This window comes from Bombina bombina, chromosome 10, assembly GCF_027579735.1.
Source record: "Bombina bombina isolate aBomBom1 chromosome 10, aBomBom1.pri, whole genome shotgun sequence".
Lineage (NCBI taxonomy): Eukaryota > Metazoa > Chordata > Amphibia > Anura > Bombinatoridae > Bombina > Bombina bombina.
The window spans coordinates 150,980,992-151,000,091 of record NC_069508.1 but is presented as its reverse complement, the minus strand read 5'-3'; the positions used below and the strand labels follow the sequence as shown (position 1 = coordinate 151,000,091).

The 19,100-nt window shown below is 40.2% G+C and overlaps 1 protein-coding gene across 1 annotated transcript in view; it reads right to left on the bottom strand.

The window, feature by feature from the left end:
* Window positions 1-11,417: 11,417 nt before the first annotated feature.
* The window catches only part of LOC128640929 (UDP-N-acetylglucosamine/UDP-glucose/GDP-mannose transporter), a 167,855-nt gene continuing 160,172 nt past the window's right edge, over window positions 11,418-19,100 (bottom strand). Inside the window, exon 12 of the mRNA XM_053693389.1 lies at window positions 11,418-13,266. Coding sequence (XP_053549364.1) covers window positions 13,158-13,266 — 109 coding nt within the window. The 3' untranslated portion in view covers window positions 11,418-13,157. The remainder of the gene's footprint in view (window positions 13,267-19,100) is intronic.

Here is a 19,100-nt window from a genome sequence, read left to right as displayed (position 1 = left end):
CAACTAAGAATACTAAGAGAACCAATCAAATTTGATAATAAAAGTAAATTGGATAGTGGTTTAAATGACCAGCCCTATGTGAATCATGAACGTTTAAATTTGGACTTAACTGTCCCTTTAATGTTTACCTTGGAACTTCATTCCTATCGCCAACACTTCGCCATGTCCCAAAGAGGTTATATCGGGAAGAGGTTAAATAGGGAAACTTAGGTTTGAACAGGCCAGTATCCATTACACTCATTTCTTTAATATTTAAAAAAATATACTTTAAAATACATCACAATTGCTTCCTGTTCTGATTTCTGCTTTGAGTGCACCATTTTATCTATCATTTAGTGTCCCTTTAATTCTATTGAGCTTCCCCTCATCCACTTTACTTAGATTATTCCTGTGTTATATTTCCAGTTGAGAAGCACTACACTAAACATGAGTCTTTGTAACAAAGTGCAGCTAAATTATGCTGTTTAAGTGTATTTTTATCATTTGTTTGCAACTAATGTTTAATATTTTATTATTTCATATTAATATTATTTCAATCAATAATTCCCAGGAGCAATAGATTGACTATCACCACCTGTATAAAAGTAGTTAAGCGCTATTGTAATTTTTTTTCTTTCATGTAATTGGCAAGAGTCCATGAGCTAGTGACGTATGGGATATACAATCCTACCAGGAGGGGCAAAGTTTCCCAAACCTCAAAATGCCTATAAATACACCCCTCACCACACCCACAATTCAGTTTTACAAACTTTGCCTCCCTATGGAGGTGGTGAAGTAAGTTTGTGCTTGATTTTCTTCTGTGATATGCGCGTCTCAGCAATTTGAATCCCGATTCCTCTCAGAGTACAGTGAATGTCAGAGGGATGTGAAGGGAGTATCACCTATTGAACTCTATGATTTTCCTCGCAGGAAATCTTTTTATAGGTTCTGTTATCGGTCGTAGAGATTCATCTCCTACCTCCTTTTTCAGATCGACGATATACTCTCATATTTCATTACCTCTACTGCTAACTGTTTCAGTACTGGTTTGGCTATCTGCTATATGTAGATGGGTGTCTTTCGGCAAGTATGTTTTCATTACTTAAGACACTCTCAGCTATGGTTTGGCACTTTATGTATTAATGCAAAGTTCTAAATATATGTATTGTACTTATATTTGCCATGAGTCAGGTTTATGTATATTACCTTTTGCAGACTATCAGTTTCAAAATTGGGAAAACATTTAGGAAGTAATTTTTTCTTACCTGGCGTATAGTCTTTTCTTAAAAATTGACTGTTTTCATTCATTTTCACGGGCAAAATTAGGCTTGCAAGGCCGCAAAATGCTAATATTTATTGCATCATTCTTGCCGCAAAATTGTTTTTGGCATGAAGGTACGTTCGGAGACGCAAATTCGTAATTTCCGGCGTCTTAGTTGACGCCAGGTTCCTTGCACAACGTTGCGTCTGCAATGATGCGAGTTGAGTCATTTCTGGATGTTAGCGCCAAAACATTTCATTTTGCGTTGCGCGTTTTACTTGGTACCAAATAATTTAATTATTTAAACCCCACTTACTATATGCCTATTGCCTTCTTCTATGCTCAGAGGGCTATGCTGTTTGCATTTTTTTCCCATTCCTGAAACTGCCATATAAGGAAATTGATAATTTTGCTTAATATGTTGTTTTTTCTCTTACATCTGCAAGATGTCTTAATCTGATCCTGTCTCAGAAACCACTGTTGGATTCCTGCTGCATGATAACCGTTCTACCAATGATAAGTGTATCTGTTGTAAATTAGTAGAGATTATATCTCCAGCGGTAGTATGTAACAGTTGTCATAAGCTTTTACATGCAGATAATAGCGATGTCGCAAACCTAAAAATTTGGGTTCGCGAACGTCGAACGCGAACTTCCACAACTGTTCGCGAACGGGCGAACCGCCATAGACTTCTATAGGCAGGCAAATTTTAACACCCACAGGGACTTTTTCTGGCCACAATAGTGATGGAAAAGTTGTTTCAAGGGGACTAACACCTGGACTGTGGCATGCCGGAGGGGGATCCATGGCAAAACTCCCATGGAAAATTACATAGTTGATGCAGAGTCTGGTTTTAAGCCATAAAGGGCATAAATCACCTAACATTCCTAAATTGTTTGGAATAACGTGCTTTAAAAGATAGATAATTTTTATCGTTTTAAAAGATAGATAATCCCTTTATTACCCATTTCCCAGTTTTGCATAACTAACACATTTATAATAATATACTTTTAACCTCTGTGATTATCTTGTATCTAAGCCTCTGCAAACTGCCCCTTTTTTTCAATTCTTTTGACAGACTTGCAGTCTAGCCAATCAGTGCCTGCTCCCAGATAACTTCTCGTGCACGAGCAGTGTTATCTATATGAAATACGTGAACTAACACCCTCTAGTGGTGAAAAACTGTTAAAATGCAATCTGAAAGAGGTGGGCTTCAAGGTCTAAGAAATTAGCATATGAACCTCCTAGGTTAAGCTTTCAACTAAGAATACCAAGAGAACAAAGCAAAATTGGTGATCAAAGTAAATTGGAAAATTGTTTAAAATTACATGCTCTATCTGAATCATGAAAGTTTATTTTGGCCTAGACTGTCCCTTTAACGCACCGCAAACAGTCCATTTGCACAACCGCAAACTCCCCATTTGCACAAGGTTGGATACCAAGCTAGCCATGTCCCGTTCCTTGTCATCACTGATGTCTTTGAAGGTCTCTTCCTCCACCCAGCCACGTACAACACCAAGGGTCCCCAAAAGGTGACAACAAGCCCCCTGGGACGCCTGCTGTGTTTGGTCTTCCATCTCCTCAAAGCCACCTTCCTCCTCTGACTCCTCTTCTTCAGACTCCCCTCTCTGCGTTATTATAAGGTGTGTTAAGTAGTACTATTCCTATCAGTTTAATCCCTGTTACGTCCCCTATCAGGGGACGTGTATATGGCATCGATTTAAGGAACCGGGAGATTGAAAAAGGTGCTTGGTCGGTCCTCCTACTTCAAATTTGGGGCACTGCGCATGCAATCTAATGTGCTACCAGATAGGAGTGGTGTGTAAAGTAGTACTAATTCCTATCAGTTTAATCCCTGTTATGTGCCTTTTTTTTGGTTTGGTTTTAGAAGCCACAGTGCAGCACCAGAGGCCAGAAAAATTAGGCATGTACACATGCCTGAAAAATTAGGTATTGTAGCAGCGGGCAGAAAAATGTATGTTTGTTTCCCACGCAGAAAGTGCCCTAAAACATTGCGGCTTGAACCCTAGTTAGTGGCGGATAAGTCACGCAAGTCATCTGGCATTCAGTGATCAAATACAGCAGTGTGTGGACCATTTTTAGCCCAAGGCGGCTCATCTCATCAGGCCTTTTTTAGTCAAATGTATCGCCCACTATCCATCCCTCATTCATCTTAATAAAGGTGAGGTAATCTAGACTTTTTTGACCTAGGCGACTTCTCTTCTCAGTGACAATACCTCCAGCTGCACTGAAGGTCCTTTCTGACAGGACACTTGAAGCGGGGCAGGCCAGAAGTTCTATCGCAAATTGGGATAGCTCAGGCCACAGGTCAAGCCTGCACACCCAGTAGTCAAGGGGTTCATTGCTCCTCAGAGTGTCGATATCTGCAGTTAAGGCGAGGTAGTCTGCTACCTGACGGTCGAGTCGTTCTCTGAGGGTGGACCTCGAAGGGCTGTGGCGATGTGTAGGACTTAAAAAGCTCTGCATGTCCTCCATCAACAACACGTCTGTAAAGCGTCCTCTCCTTGCCGGCGTGGTGGTGGGAGGAGGATTACTTTCACCTCTTCCCCTGTTAGATTCCCGTTGTGCTGTGATATCACCCTTAAACGCTGTGTAAAGCATACTTTTTAATTTATTTTGGAACTGCTGCATCCTTTCCGACTTGCGGTAATTTGGTAACATTTCAGGCACTTTATGCTTATACCGGGGGTCTAGTAGCGTGGACACCCAGTACAGGTCGTTCTCCTTCAGCCTTTTTATACGAGGGTCCCTCAACAGGCACGACAGCATGAAACACCCCATTTGCACAAGGTTGGATGCCGAGCTACTCATGTCCCGTTCCTCGTCCTCAGTGATCTCACTGAAGGTATGTTCTTCCCCCCAGCCACGTACAACACCACGGTTACCAGATAGGTGATAACGAGCACCCTGGGATGCCTGTTGTGGTTGGTCTTCCTCCTCCTCCTCAAAGCCACATTACTCCTCTGACTCCTCTTCCAGCGTTGCCGCAGGTCCAGCAAGCGATGCTGATAAGGCTGTTTCTGGTGGTGATGGTGACCACAACTCTTCCTCTTCACGCTCATCTACGGCCTGATCCAGCACTCGTCGCAGGGCACACTCCAGGAAGAAAACAAATGGTATGATGTCGCTCATGGTGCCTTCGGTGCGACTGACTAGGTTTGTCACCTCCTCAAAAGGACGCATGAGCCTACAGGCATTGCGCATGAGCGTCCAGTAACGTGGCAAAAAAATTCCCAGCTCCGCAGAGGCTGTCCTAGAAACCCGGTCATACAAATAGTCGTTAACGGCTTTTTCTTGTTGGATCAGGCGGTCGAACATTAGGAGTGTTGAATTACAACGTGTCCGGCTGTCGCAAATCAAGCGCCTCACTGGCATGTTTCACCACTGAAATGGCCGTGTAGGAACGCCTGAAATGGCCACACACACCTTCCTGGCCTGCTTCAGGACGTCCTGTAAGCCTGGGTACTTATGCACAAAGCGTTGTACGATCAGATTACACACATGTGCCATGCACGGCACATGTGTCAACTTGCTCAAATTCAATGCCGCCACCAAATTTCTTCCGTTGTCACTAACCCCTTTGCCGATCTCCAGTTGGTGCGGAGTCAGCCACTGATCCACCTGTGCGTTCAGGGCGGACATGAGTGCTGGTCCGTTGTGACTCTCTTTCAGGCAAGTCAACCCCAAGACGGCGTGACACTGCCGTATCCGGGATGTGGAATAGTACCTGGGGAGGTGCCGTTGATGTGGAGCAAGACGCAGCAGCAGAAGAGGATTCAGCCGAGGAGGTTATGGAAGAGGATGGAGTAGGAGGAGTAGAGGAGGTGGCAGCAGGCCTGCCTACAAGTCGTGGCGGTGTCACCAACTCCTCTGCAGAGCCACGCATTCCATGCTTGGCAGCCGTCAGCAGGTTTACCCAATGCGCAGTGTAGGTGATATACCTACCCTGACCATGCTTTGCAGACCAGGTATCAGTGGTCAGATGGACCCTTGCCCCAACAATGTGTGCCAGACATGCCATTACTTCCTTTTGCACAATCGAGTACAGGTTGGGGATTGCCTTTTGTGCAAAGAAATTTCGGCCGGGTACCTTCCACTGCGGTGTCCCAATAGCTACACATTTTTTTGAACGCCTCAGACTCCACCAGCTTGTATGGTAAAAGCTGGCGGGCTAAGAGTTCAGTCAAGCCAGCTGTCAGGTGCCGGGCAAGGGGGTGACTTTGTGACATTGGCTTCTTACGCTCAAACATGTCCTTGACAAACACCTGACTGTGGGCAGATGAGCAAGAACTGCTCAAGGCGAGACACTGAGTGGCGGATGGTTGAGAGGGGGCAAGGCGGACAGCAGTGGTTGACGTGGCTGAAGATGCTGGACCAGGAGGAGGATGGCGGCTTTGAGTTTGTGTGCTGCTTGTACTCATGTGTTGATCCCATAGGCGTTTGTGATGTGCGATCATGTGCCTTCGCAAAGCAGTTGTACCTAGGTGGGTGTTGGACTTCCCACGACTCAGTTTCTTTTGGCACAGGTTGCAAATGGCATCGCTGTTGTCAGAGGCAGACACACAAAAAAAATGCCACACTGCTGAGCTCTGCAATGACGGCATTCTGGTGGTGGCAACAGCATGCGTTGATTGGCGTGCTGTCTGGCTGACCCCGGGTGCCGATGCATGCTGTCTGACTGTGCCACTAGCTCCTTGCGACGACCTCCCCCTCGTCTCCTCCTCCTCTCTGTCCCCCTATCTGAACTTTCCCCCTCTTCTTCTTCTCTTCTAGCGGGCACCCACGTGACATCCACGGACGCATAGTCATCCTCAACCGCTTCACTTGTATCTGACAAGTCAACAAAGGAAGCAGCAGCGGGTACAACATCATCATCACACCGTACGTCCATGTGTGTAATGCTGCCTGACTGAGACATATCCCTGTTATCTACATCCTCGGGCAATAATGGTTGCGCATCACTATCACTCATTTCTTCCAACTGATGTGTAAATAACTCCTCTGACAGATCAAGTGAAACGGCTGTGGTGCTAGTGTTGGTGGTGGCGGCAGGCGGGCGAGTGGTAACTTGAGAGATGCCCAAAGCTAAGCTGGAGGAGGATGGTGTGTCAAGGTTCCGAGCGAAAGCTGTAGAAGATTGGGTGTCCTGTGTTAGCCAGTCAACTATGTCCTCAGAACTGTTCGAGTTCGGGGTACGTGGCCTCTGAACACTGGGCATTATTCTAGGGCCAAAGGAAATCACAGCATCACGAACACGACGGCCCCTGCGGGGTGGCCTGCCTCTACCTGTCTTTTTTTTCCGATTATTGGTACTATGCGTGCAAGCTACTGTGACAACAGATATGAGTGGCACTGTGCACTGGCAGAAGTTGGCAGAGTAGACGCTGTAGGCCTGACACACGCTTGCAGACAACTAACTGCTATTCAATCTATTACAGTCAAAATTTTATTTTTTTTTAAATGTACACTACTGTTACACCACATATGAGTTGCACTGGGGTGACACTGTGCCCTGGCAGGCAGGCACTGAAACGCATACGTGTGAAGGAAACTGACTGCTATTATTTAACACAGTCAAAAAAGTTTTTTTTTTTTTTAAATCTACACTACTGTTACACCAGATATGAGTGGTGGCACTGGGCAAGTGGGCACAGTATACGCTGTGAGCCTAACACACACGCTGGCAGGCAGTCAACTGCAATTAGATTACACAGGAAAAAAAAAAAAAGCAGACTGATGTTCAAGCCCTAAAAAGGGCTTTTTGGGGTGCTGTCCTTACAGCAGAGATCAGATGAGTCCTTCAGGACTGTAGTGGACACTGAATACACTAGCCTAGCTATCAATTTCCCTATTCAATCAGCAGCAGCTACACTGTCCCTCCTCTCTAAGAATGCAGCTTCCAAATGAATCTAAAATGGATGCTGTCCAGGAGGTGGGAGGGTCTGCTGCTGATTGGCTGGAATGTGTCTGCTGACTGTGAGGTACAGGGTCAAAGTATAACTCAATGACGAATAGGGGGCGGATCGAACATCGCATATGTTCGCCCGCCGCGGCGAATGCGAACAAGCTATGCTCGCCGCAAACTATTCGCGACATCACTAGGACTATCCATCAGTACTAGTACAATGACTGTTCCTTCAACATTGAATGTACATGATATCCCTGTGAATATAAAAGATTTTATTGCTGATGTGATCCAGAAGGCTTTGTCTGCTATTCCGCCTTCTAATAAACGTAAAAGGTCTTTTAAAACTTCTCATAAAGTTGATGAAATTTCAGATTACCAACAACATACTGTTTTATCCTCCTCTGACGAGGATCTATCTGATTCAGAAGATCCTACCTCAGATATTGACACTGACAAATCTACTTATCGCTTTAAGATGGAGTATATTTGTTCCTTGTTAAAAAGGTGTTGATTATTTTGGATATTGAGGAAACTAGTCCTCTTGATATTAAAACTAGTAAACGTTTAAATTCTGTTTATAAAACTCCTGCAGTTACTCCAGAGGTTTTTCCAGTTCCTGATGCCATTTCTGATTTCAAAGGAATGGAATAGGCCTGGTACGTTTTATTCCTTCTGCTAGGTCTAAAAAGTTGTATCCATTGCCAGCAATTAGATTGGAGTTTTGGGAAAAAATCCCCAAGGTTGATGGGGCTCTCTACTCTTGCCAAACGTACTACTCTCCCTATGGAAGATAGTACTTCCATTAAGGACCCTTTAGATAGGAAACTTGAATCTTATCTAAGGAAAGCTTATTTATATTCTGGCTATCTTCTCAGGCCTTCCATTTCTATGGCTGATGTTGCAGCTGTATCAACTTTTTGGTTGGAAAGCTTAGCACAACAGGAAACAGATCCTTATTTGTCTAGCATTGTTCGCTTGCTTCAACATGCAAATAATTTTATCTGTGATGCCATTTTTTATATAATCAAAATTTATGTTAAATCTATGTCTTCAGCTATCCTAGCTAGAAGAGCTTTGTGGCTTAAATATTGGAATGCTGACATGGTATCCAAGTATAGATTACCATCTCTTTCTTTCCAAGGTAACAAATTATTTGGTTCTCAGTTGGACTCAATTATTTCAACTGTTACTGAGGGGGGAGAGTTTTTTTTACCTCAGGATAAAAGATCTAAGGGTAAATCTAAGGCTTCTAATCATTTTCATTCTTTTAGACAGAAAAAGGAACAGAAAGCCAATCCTTCCCCCAAAGAATCTGGTTCCAATTGGAAACCCTCTTCAATTTGGAATAAATCCAAGCCTTTTAAGAAACCAAAGCAAGCCCCCAAGTCTGCATGAAGGTGCGGCCCTCATTCCAGCTCAGCTGGTGGGGGGACAGATGAATAAATTTCCAAAACATTTGAGCAAATTCTGTCCAAAATCAATGGATTCAGAGCATTGTCTCTCAAGGGTATCGAATAGGATTCAGAGTAAGACCTCCTGTGAGAAGATTTTCTCACGTGTTCCAGAAAACCCAGTGAAGGCAAAGGCTTTTCTGAAGAGTGTTTCAGATCTAGAGCTTTCAGGGGTAATTATACCAGTTCCATTTCAGGAACAGGGTCTGGGTCTTCATATTCCGATTCATCCTGACCACTATCCGTTTCTGAGATTCTCTTTTCTAGACAAGCATTACCAATTTGTCGCTGTTCCATTTGGCCTAGCGACAGCTCCAAAAATTTTTTCAAAAGTTCCCGGTGCCCTACTCTCTGTAATCAGAACAGGGTATTGCAGTGTTTCCTTATTTGGACGATATCCTGGTACTAGCTCAGTCTTTACATTTTGCCGAATCTCACACAAATCAACTAGTGTTGTTTCTTCAAAGACATGGTTGGAGGATCAATTTACCAAAAAGTTCCTTTATTCCTCAGACAAGGGTCACCTTTTTAGGTTTCCACATAGAGACAGAGTCATGGACACTGAATCTAACAGACAAGAGACAAATAAAATTGGTTTCAGCTTGTCGGAACCTTCAGTCTCAATGGTTCCCTTCAGTGGCTATGTGCATGGAAGTTTTAGGTCTCATGACTGCAGCATCGGACGCGATCCCCTTTGCTCGTTTTCATATGAGACCTCTCCAGCTTTGCTTGGGTGGAATCTAACTCTTGTCTAATTTCTGTGGTACGTATCCCAGGTATAGTTAATTGGGAGGCGGATAATCTCAGCCATCAGACTTTACATCCGGGGGAGTGGTCTTTCCATCCAGATGTGTTTTTTTCAGATTGTTCAGATGTGGTGTCTTCCAGAAATAGATCTGACGGCTTCACACCTAAACAACAAACTTCCCAGGTACCTGTCCAGGTCCAGGGATCCTCAGGCAGAGTCGGATGCGTCAGCAGTTCCTTGATTTTACCAACCTGCTTATATATTTCCGCCTCTAGTTCTTCCAAGAGTGATCTTCAAAATCATCGGTATGCAGGCCTTGTCCAGATGTCAACCTTGGCCACTTCATTTAAGACCAGACCTTCTGTCTCAAGGACTGTTTTTCTATCTGGATCTCAAATTGTTAAATTTGAAGGTATGGAAATTGAACGCTTAGTGCTTAGTCATAGAGATTTCTCTGACTCAGTGATTGATATGTTACAGGTTCGTAAATCTGTTTCTAGGAAGGTTTATTATCGAATTTGGAAGACATATTTCATGGTGCTCTTCTCAAATTCTCCAGGCATTCTTTTAGAATTCCTAGAATTTTACAGTTTTTTCAGGATGGTTTGGATAAAGGTTTATTTGCAAGTTCCTTGAAGGGACAAATCTCTGCTCTTTGTTTTATTTCACAGAAAGATTGCTAATCTTCCTGATATTAAATGTTTTGTTCAGGCTTTGGTCCGTATCAAGCCTGTCATTAAATCAATCTCTCCTCCTTGGAGTCTTAATTTGGTTTTGAAGGGTTTACAGGATCCTCCTTTTGAGCCTATGCATTCTTTGGATATTAAACTACTTTCTTGGAAAGTGTTGTTCCTTTTGGCTATCTCTTCTGCTAGAAGAGTTTCTGAATTATCTGCTCTCTTGTGAGTCACCTTTTCTGATTTTTCACCAAGATAAGGCAGTTTTGCGGACTTCATTTAAATTTGTACCTAAAGTTGTGAATTCCAACAACATTAATAGGGAAATTGTAGTCCCCTCTGTGTCCTAATCCTAAGAAGAATTCTTTGGAAAGATGCTTACATTCTCTGGATGTTGTAAGAAGTTTGAAATATTATGTCGAAGCTACTAAAGATTTCAGGAAGACTCCTAGTCTATTTGTTGTCTTTTCTGGTTCTAGGAAAGGTCAGAAAGCTTCTGCCATTTCCTTGGCATCTTGGTTAAAGCTTTTGATTCATCAGGCTTATTTGGAGTCGGGTCAGGCCCCGCCTCAGAGAATCACAGCTCATTCTACTAGATCAGTCTCTACTTCGTGGGCTTTTAAGAATGAAGCTTCAGTTGATCAGATTTGCAAAAGCAGTAACTTGGTCTTTGCATACATTTACTAAATTCTACAGTTTTTATGCATTTGCCTCTTCGAAAGCAGTTTTTGGTAGAAATGTTCTTCAGGCAGCTGTTTGTTTGATTCCTCTGCTTATGTTTTAAGTTTTTTTCTTTCATTTATGAGAAAAACTTATTTTTTGGGTTGTGGATTAAATTTTTTCAGGGGAAAATGGCTGTTTTTATTTTATCCCTCCCTCTCTAGTGACTCTTGTGTGGAGTTCCACATCTTGGGTATTTCTATCCCATAAGTCACTAGCTCATGGACTCTTGCCAATTACATGAAAGAAAATTTATGTAAGAACTTACCTGATAAATTAATTTCTTTCATATTGGCAAGAGTCCATGAGACCCACCCTTTTTATGGTGGTTATGTTTTTTTTGTATAAAAGCACAATTATATTTCCAATTCCTTTTTTGATGCTTTTTACTCCTTTTTTCTATCACCCAACTAACTTGTCTATTCATTAAACTGAATTGTGGGTGTGGTGATGGGTGTATTTATAGGCATTTTTAGGTCTGGGTAACTTTGCCCCTCCTGGTAGGAATGTATATCCCATACGTCACTAGCTCATGGACTCGCCAATATGAAAGAAATGAACTTATCGGGTAATTTTTTTTATTACACATTTGTTGATTATGCAATTCAGCTGCACAGTTAAATACAACCAATCAAAAGAAATGCAAGAAAGATTTAAACTTGGTACATTACATTTTTTTTAATGTATATAGTGTAATTTTACAGCAAGGTAATATGTACAAAATGACAAAAACTATTAGAAATGTAAATACATGGTTCACATGTCAATGTTTTGATTTGAATTTGTGCACATTGAAAACACAAAAAGTTTTCATTTAAATTACAAAATGACTAAGGGATAGATTCACTAAACATGAAGTTACTCCCCAGTGAGGGGGGGTTCAATATACATGTAATTATATGGACCCTACTCAGGCATGAGAAACACTTAATGAAACAAAAAAGTGTTTTTTTTACTGACTAGAATCCTTGTACACTTTAATGAATCTAGCCCTTAGATTGATTACCATTCTAAAGAAAGAAAAAAAAAAAAAAAAAAAGCACATTGCATTTCAAGTTCAATATCTACGTGTTGGAAATAACTTTCAACCAGTTTATTTATGGCTTAAATACAATTTGTAACCATTATAATCTATTGCAAAAAAGGAAATTAAAAAATAGAGACTTTATAGGATTCTGCTTTCCCCAGGAAAACTATTGTGCATTCACAAGGATGCATATATAAGCAGCAATAATTTTAAAGGGACATTTTAGTGCTTTATTTTGTTACAACATCTATTTTTTAATTTTTTAACTACTTTGACAATGTGTTTAAATTCATCAAAGGGGTTAAAGTTGCACTAAGAGCACTGCAGCCAGGGATATGCATGCTTCTGATAGCCCCCTGCAGAGTTGCACAGGAGCCCACTTTTGGCTATGTATTTAAAAAAGGTACATCAACTCTAAATACATTTTAGAAGCTTAATATTTGGGTTTTTCCTGCCTCAACTCCTGGGTGCTGCCATTTTATAATATAGCTTTCAATGCACTGTGTTTGCCCATGTGAAGCAACTTTAATTCAGATAACTGCAGTGTAACCAAAGTGGCAGCATCCATTGGAGGGAGAAAGATTAAATATATCTAGTGCAACTCCTGCAATGGGATTAATTTAAAGGAGCATTAAACAGAGTAAAATAAAATGCACTGACAATAGAGCATTTTAATTTTTACACCAGTGTCCCTTTAAATAAGATACAAATATCCCCTCTTAAACTCTACTAGACCACGTCTCACACGTTACGTATTCATTCAATTTACATGAATCCTGCATAGACACAAAAGAGTTTCTTGCTCTATGTCCAATAATAAAGATTCTGGAACTAAAATTTTTGAAATGTAGGTTTTATATTCATTATGAATTACATTTAAACTAGAGATTGTCCAAAGTTAAAGGACATAATGCATGAAGCCAATGAGTAGATACAGAAATGTTTAAACAAACATTATTGCCCTGTTCCAGCGTGCAAAATAACCTTTGCTGGATTTTTCATTCAATTTGAGGTACAAAAATTGCTCACTTAACATTATGCACAACATAACTTGCAAGCCATGGTCAACCTCTGTAACAGACTTTATAGTTCTATAAAGGTTTACTGCATTGTACTCAATGGTATGATTTACATGAAAAAAAAAAAGTATTAAGACAATATAAAAATACTCATTTTACTGCTTGAGAATTTAAATAAAAATTTTCACTAGGAACAATCATGTCTAAAATGTATAAAAAAGGCATTAAAGTTTCTTTAATAAAATGTGCAAATTAGTGCCGCTCAGAGTGAAGTGCCGCAGAACGTATATGGCAATTATTCCACATACACAGCTTTGCCTACGTAGGTTGTACCACGTCCGAATGATCACACTGCACTTTTTCCTTTAATGTCCAACTTGGCTATAGATTCAGGCTGTTTGCTCTTTTGCTCTTCTGTTAATGTAATATATGAATATACCAAGCTTCCAGCAATGCTGCAAAAGGAGAGAAAAAATATATATAAATGGAGAAACTTGTTTTAACTGATGATGGACAACAGATCAACATTTTCAAAGGCTGCTGAAACCGCCACCTATACTAAAAATAAGTATGCTTTTTAGAAAAGCTATGTAAACTGGAGATAACCGCATAAATAAACCTCCGGGGGGGGGGGGGGGGGGGGATTAAAGATAAATATTTTTGTATATCTAATAGCTGGCTTTGCTCATTGAACTCCACATTGTTAATTAGAATGTGAATACCTAAACTATTAGACACTGCGTACAAAAAGAAATACGACCAGGTCTGCTTTTTATGCAGGGCCTGCCAATTTAATTAAGCAAACCCTTGAGAACAATGGGTGATGGATTTAATGAGCAAAACACCTATTTGAAATATAAAAATAAACCCAAGGGAACAATTTCCCATAATTTAATAATCTGCAGTAAGTATAACAAGTAATTTGGAACACATTAAAAAGCAAAACAAATTTACAGTATCCCTTTAAAGGGACATTAAACACAAAATTTCTTTCATTCAGATAGAAGTAAATTGGAAACTTTTTTAAATTGTATTCTCTATTATCAAATCTGCTTTGTTCTCATGTTATTCTTTGTTGAAGGGATACCTAGATAGGTAGCGTGCACATGCCTGAAGCACTACATGACAGGAAATAGTGCTGCCATCTGGTGCTCTTGCTAATGTATAACATTGTTGCAAAACTGCTGCTATATAGTGCTGTAGACACGTGCACACTTATGAGCTTACATCCCAGCTTTTCCACAAAGGATAACAAGAAAACAAATAAAATTTGATAACAGAAGTAAATTGGAAAGTTGTTTAAAATTGTATGTTCTGTCTGAATCATGAAAGAAAAAAAATTGGGTTGTATGTCCCTTTAAGGACCATGTATACATTTATGGATATTAAAAACACAAATGGTAAAATTTTCTTAAAAGTGTCCAGTGGCACTGTGCTAGATTTAGATAAAGTCACAGGGTACCCTCTATCTGCCATCCTCCTCTCCCCAGTGCTCTTTTCAGTTGTGCCTCTTTGTTTGCCCATCCACTAGAAATCTCCAACACACATTGTTACTTCCCATTTTTCTTGGGGTTACAAAAAACATAATTTATGTAAGAACTTACCTGATAAATTCATTTCTTTCATATTAGCAAGAGTCCATGAGCTAGTGACGTATGGGATATACATTCCTACCAGGAGGGGCAAAGTTTCCCAAACCTCAAAATGCCTATAAATACACCCCTCACCACACCCACAAATCAGTTTAACGAATAGCCAAGAAGTGGGGTGATAAGAAAAAAGTGCGAAAGCATATAAAATAAGGAATTGGAATAATTGTGCTTTATACAAAAAAAAAATCATAACCACCACAAAAAGGGTGGGCCTCATGGACTCTTGCTAATATGAAAGAAATGAATTTATCAGGTAAGTTCTTACATAAATTATGTTTTCTTTCATGTAATTAGCAAGAGTCCATGAGCTAGTGACGTATGGGATAATGACTACCCAAGATGTGGATCTTTCCACGCAAGAGTCACTAGAGAGGGAGGGATAAAATAAAGACAGCCAATTCCTGCTGAAAATAATCCACACCCAAAATAAAGTTTAATGAAAACATAAGCAGAAGATTCAAACCGAAACCGCTGCCTGAAGTACTTTTCTACCAAAAACTGCTTCAGAAGAAGAAAACACATCAAAATGGTAGAATTTAGTAAAAGTATGCAAAGAGGACCAAGTTGCTGCTTTGCAAATCTGATCAACCGAAGCTTCATTCCTAAACGCCCAGGAAGTAGAAACTGACCTAGTAGAATGAGCTGTAATCCTTTGAGGCGGAGTTTTACCCGACTCGACATAGGCATGATGAATTAAAGATTTCAACCAAGATGCCAAAGAAATGGCAGAAGCTTTCTGGCCTTTCCTAGAACCGGAAAAGATAACAAATAGACTAGAAGTCTTTCGGAAAGACTTAGTAGCTTCAACATAATATTTCAAAGCTCTAACAACATCCAAAGAATGTAACGATTTCTCCTTAGAATTCTTAGGATTAGGACATAATGAAGGAACCACAATTTCTCTACTAATGTTGTTGGAATTCACAACCTTAGGTAAAAATTGAAAAGAAGTTCGCAACACCGCCTTATCCTGATGAAAAATCAGAAAAGGAGACTCACAAGAAAGAGCAGATAATTCAGAGACTCTTCTGGCAGAAGAGATCGCCAAAAGGAACAAAACTTTCCAAGAAAGTAATTTAATGTCCAATGAATGCATGGGTTCAAAAGGAGGAGCTTGAAGAGCCCCCAGAACCAAATTCAAACTCCAAGGAGGAGAAATTGACTTAATGACAGGTCTTATACGAACCAAAGCTTGTACAAAACAATGAATATCAGGAAGATTAGCAATCTTTCTGTGAAAAAGAACAGAAAGAGCAGAGATTTGTCCTTTCAAGGAACTTGCAGACAAACCTTTATCTAAACCATCCTGAAGAAACTGTAAAATTCTCGGTATTCTAAAAGAATGCCAAGAAAAATGATGAGAAAGACACCAAGAAATATAAGTCTTCCAGACTCTATAATATATCTCTCTAGATACAGATTTGCGAGCCTGTAACATAGTATTAATCACAGAGTCAGAGAAACCTCTTTGACCAAGAATCAAGCGTTCAATCTCCATACCTTTAAATTTAAGGATTTGAGATCCTGATGGAAAAAAGGACCTTGCGACAGAAGGTCTGGTCTTAACGGAAGAGTCCACGGTTGGCAAGAGGCCATCTGGACAAGATCCGCATACCAAAACCTGTGAGGCCATGCCGGAGCTACCAGCAGAACAAACGAGCATTCCTTCAGAATCTTGGAGATTACTCTTGGAAGAAGAACTAGAGGCGGAAAGATATAGGCAGGATGATACTTCCAAGGAAGTGATAATGCATCCACTGCCTCCGCCTGAGGATCCCGGGATCTGGACAGATACCTGGGAAGTTTCTTGTTTAGATGAGACGCCATCAGATCTATTTCTGGAAGTTCCCACATTTGAACAATCTGAAGAAATACCTCTGGGTGAAGAGACCATTCGCCCGGATGCAACGTTTGGCGACTGAGATAATCCGCTTCCCAATTGTCTATACCTGGGATATGAACCGCAGAGATTAGACAGGAGCTGGATTCCGCCCAAACCAGAATTCAAGATACTTCTTTCATAGCCAGAGGACTGTGAGTCCCTCCTTGATGATTGATGTATGCCACAGTTGTGACATTGTCTGTCTGAAAACAAATGAACGATTCTCTCTTCAGAAGAGGCCAAGACTGAAGAGCTCTGAAAATTGCACGGAGTTCCAAAATATTGATCGGTAATCTCACCTCCTGAGATTCCCAAACTCCTTGTGCCGTCAGAGATCCCCACACAGCTCCCCAACCTGTAAACCCTGGAAAGAAAGGGAAAGTAGAGTTGATTTAGAAGACATATCAGCATTCCAAGTTTTAAGCCATAAAGCTCTTCTAGCTAAAATAGCTAGAGACATAAACCTGACATCAACTCTGATAATATCAAAAAATGGCATCACAGATAAAATTATTAGCATGTTGAAGAAGAATAATAATATCATGAGAATCATGATCTGTTACTTGTTGCGCTAAAGTTTCCAACCAAAAAGTTGAAGCTGCAGCAACATCAGCCAATGATATAGCAGGTCTAAGAAGATTACCTGAACACAGATAAGCTTTTCTTAGAAAGGATTCAATTTTCCTATCTAAAGGATCCTTAAACGAAGTACCATCTGCCGTAGGAATAGTAGTACGTTTAGCAAGGGTAGAAATAGACCCATCAACTTTAGGGATTTTGTCCCAAAATTCTAATCTGTCAGACGGCACAGGATATAATTGCTTAAAACGTTTAGAAGGAGTAAATGAATTACCCAAATTATTCCACTCTCTGGAAATTACTTCAGAAATAGCACCAGGAACAGGAAAAACTTCTGGAATAACCACATGAGATTTAAAGACCTTATCTAAATGTTTAGATTTAGTATCAAGAGGACCAGAATCCTCAATTTCTAAAGCAATTAGTACTTCTTTAAGTAAAGAACGAATAAATTCCATTTTAAATAAATATGAAGATTCATCAGCATCAACCTCTGAGACAGAATCCTCTGAACCAGAAGAGTCATTAGAATCAGAATGATGATGTTCATTTAAAAATTCATCTGTATAAAGAGAAGTTTTAAAAGATTTTTTATGTTTACTAGAAGGAGGAATAACAGACATAGCCTTCTTGATGGATTCAGAAACAAAATCTCTTATGTTATCAGGAACACTCTGAACATTAGATGTTGATGGAACTGCAACAGGTAATGGTACTTTACTAAAGGAAATATTATCTGCATTAACAAGTTTGTCATGACAATTAATACAAACAACAGCTGGAGGAACAGCTACCAAAAGTTTACAGTAGATACACTTAGCTTTGGTAGTTCCAGCACCAGACAGCGATTTTCCTGAAGTATCTTCTGACTCAGATGCAACGTGAGACATCTTGCAATATGTAAGAGAAAAAACAACATATAAAGAAAAATTGATCAAATTCCTTAAATGACAGTTTCAGGAATGGGAAAAATGCCAAGGAACAAGCTTCTAGCAACCAGAAGCAATGAAAAATGAGACTTAAATAATGTGGAGACAAAAGCGACGCCCATATTTTTTTAGCACCAAATAAGACGCCCACATTATTTGGCGCCTAAATGCTTTTGGCGCCAAAAATTACGCCACATCCGGAACGCCGACATTTTTGGCGCAAAAGAACGTCAAAAAATGACGCAACTTCCGGCGACACGTATGACGCCGGAAACAGAAAAGATTTTTTGCGCCAAAAAAGTCTGCGCCAAGAATGACGCAATAAAATGAAGCATTTTCAGCCCCCGCGAGCCTAACAGCCCACAGGGAAAAAAGTCAAATTTTTTAAGGTAAGAAAAATGATTGATTCAAATGCATTATCCCAAATATGAAACTGACTGTCTGAAAATAAGGAATGTTGAACATCCTGAGTCAAGGCAAATAAATGTTTGAATACATATATTTAGAACTTTATTTAAAAAGTGTCCAACCATAGCTTAGAGTGTCACAGAAAATAAGACTTACTTACCCCAGGACACTCATCTACATGTTTGTAGAAAGCCAAACCAGTACTGAAACGAAAATCAGCAGAGGTAATGGTATATATATATATATATATATATATATATATATATATATATATATATATATATATATATATATATATATATATATATATATATATATATATATAAGAGTATATCGTCGATCTGAAAAGGGAGGTAAGAGATGAATCTCTACGACCGATAACAGAGAACCTATGAAATAGACCCCGTAGAAGGAGATCATTGAATTCAAACAGGCAATACTCTCCTCACATCCCTCTGACATTCACTGCACGCTGAGAGGAAAACCGGGCTCCAACCTGCTGCGGAGCGCATATCAACGTAGAATCTAGCACAAACTTACTTCACCACCTCCATAGGAGGCAAAGTTTGTAAAACTGATTTGTGGGTGTGGTGAGGGGTGTATTTATAGGCATTTTGAGGTTTGGGAAACTTTGCCCCTCCTGGTAGGAATGTATATCCCATACGTCGCTAGCTCATGGACTCTTGCTAATTACATGAAAGAAACTATGGCACAATTCTTATTTTTGCAGCTTCTAGGGAACAAAAAAACAACGCAGAAGGGCTGTGTGTTGCTACCAGTTGGGCATCCCTGATTTTGACAATAGAGAAGAACCAAAAGACCCATTCAGTCTGCCTATA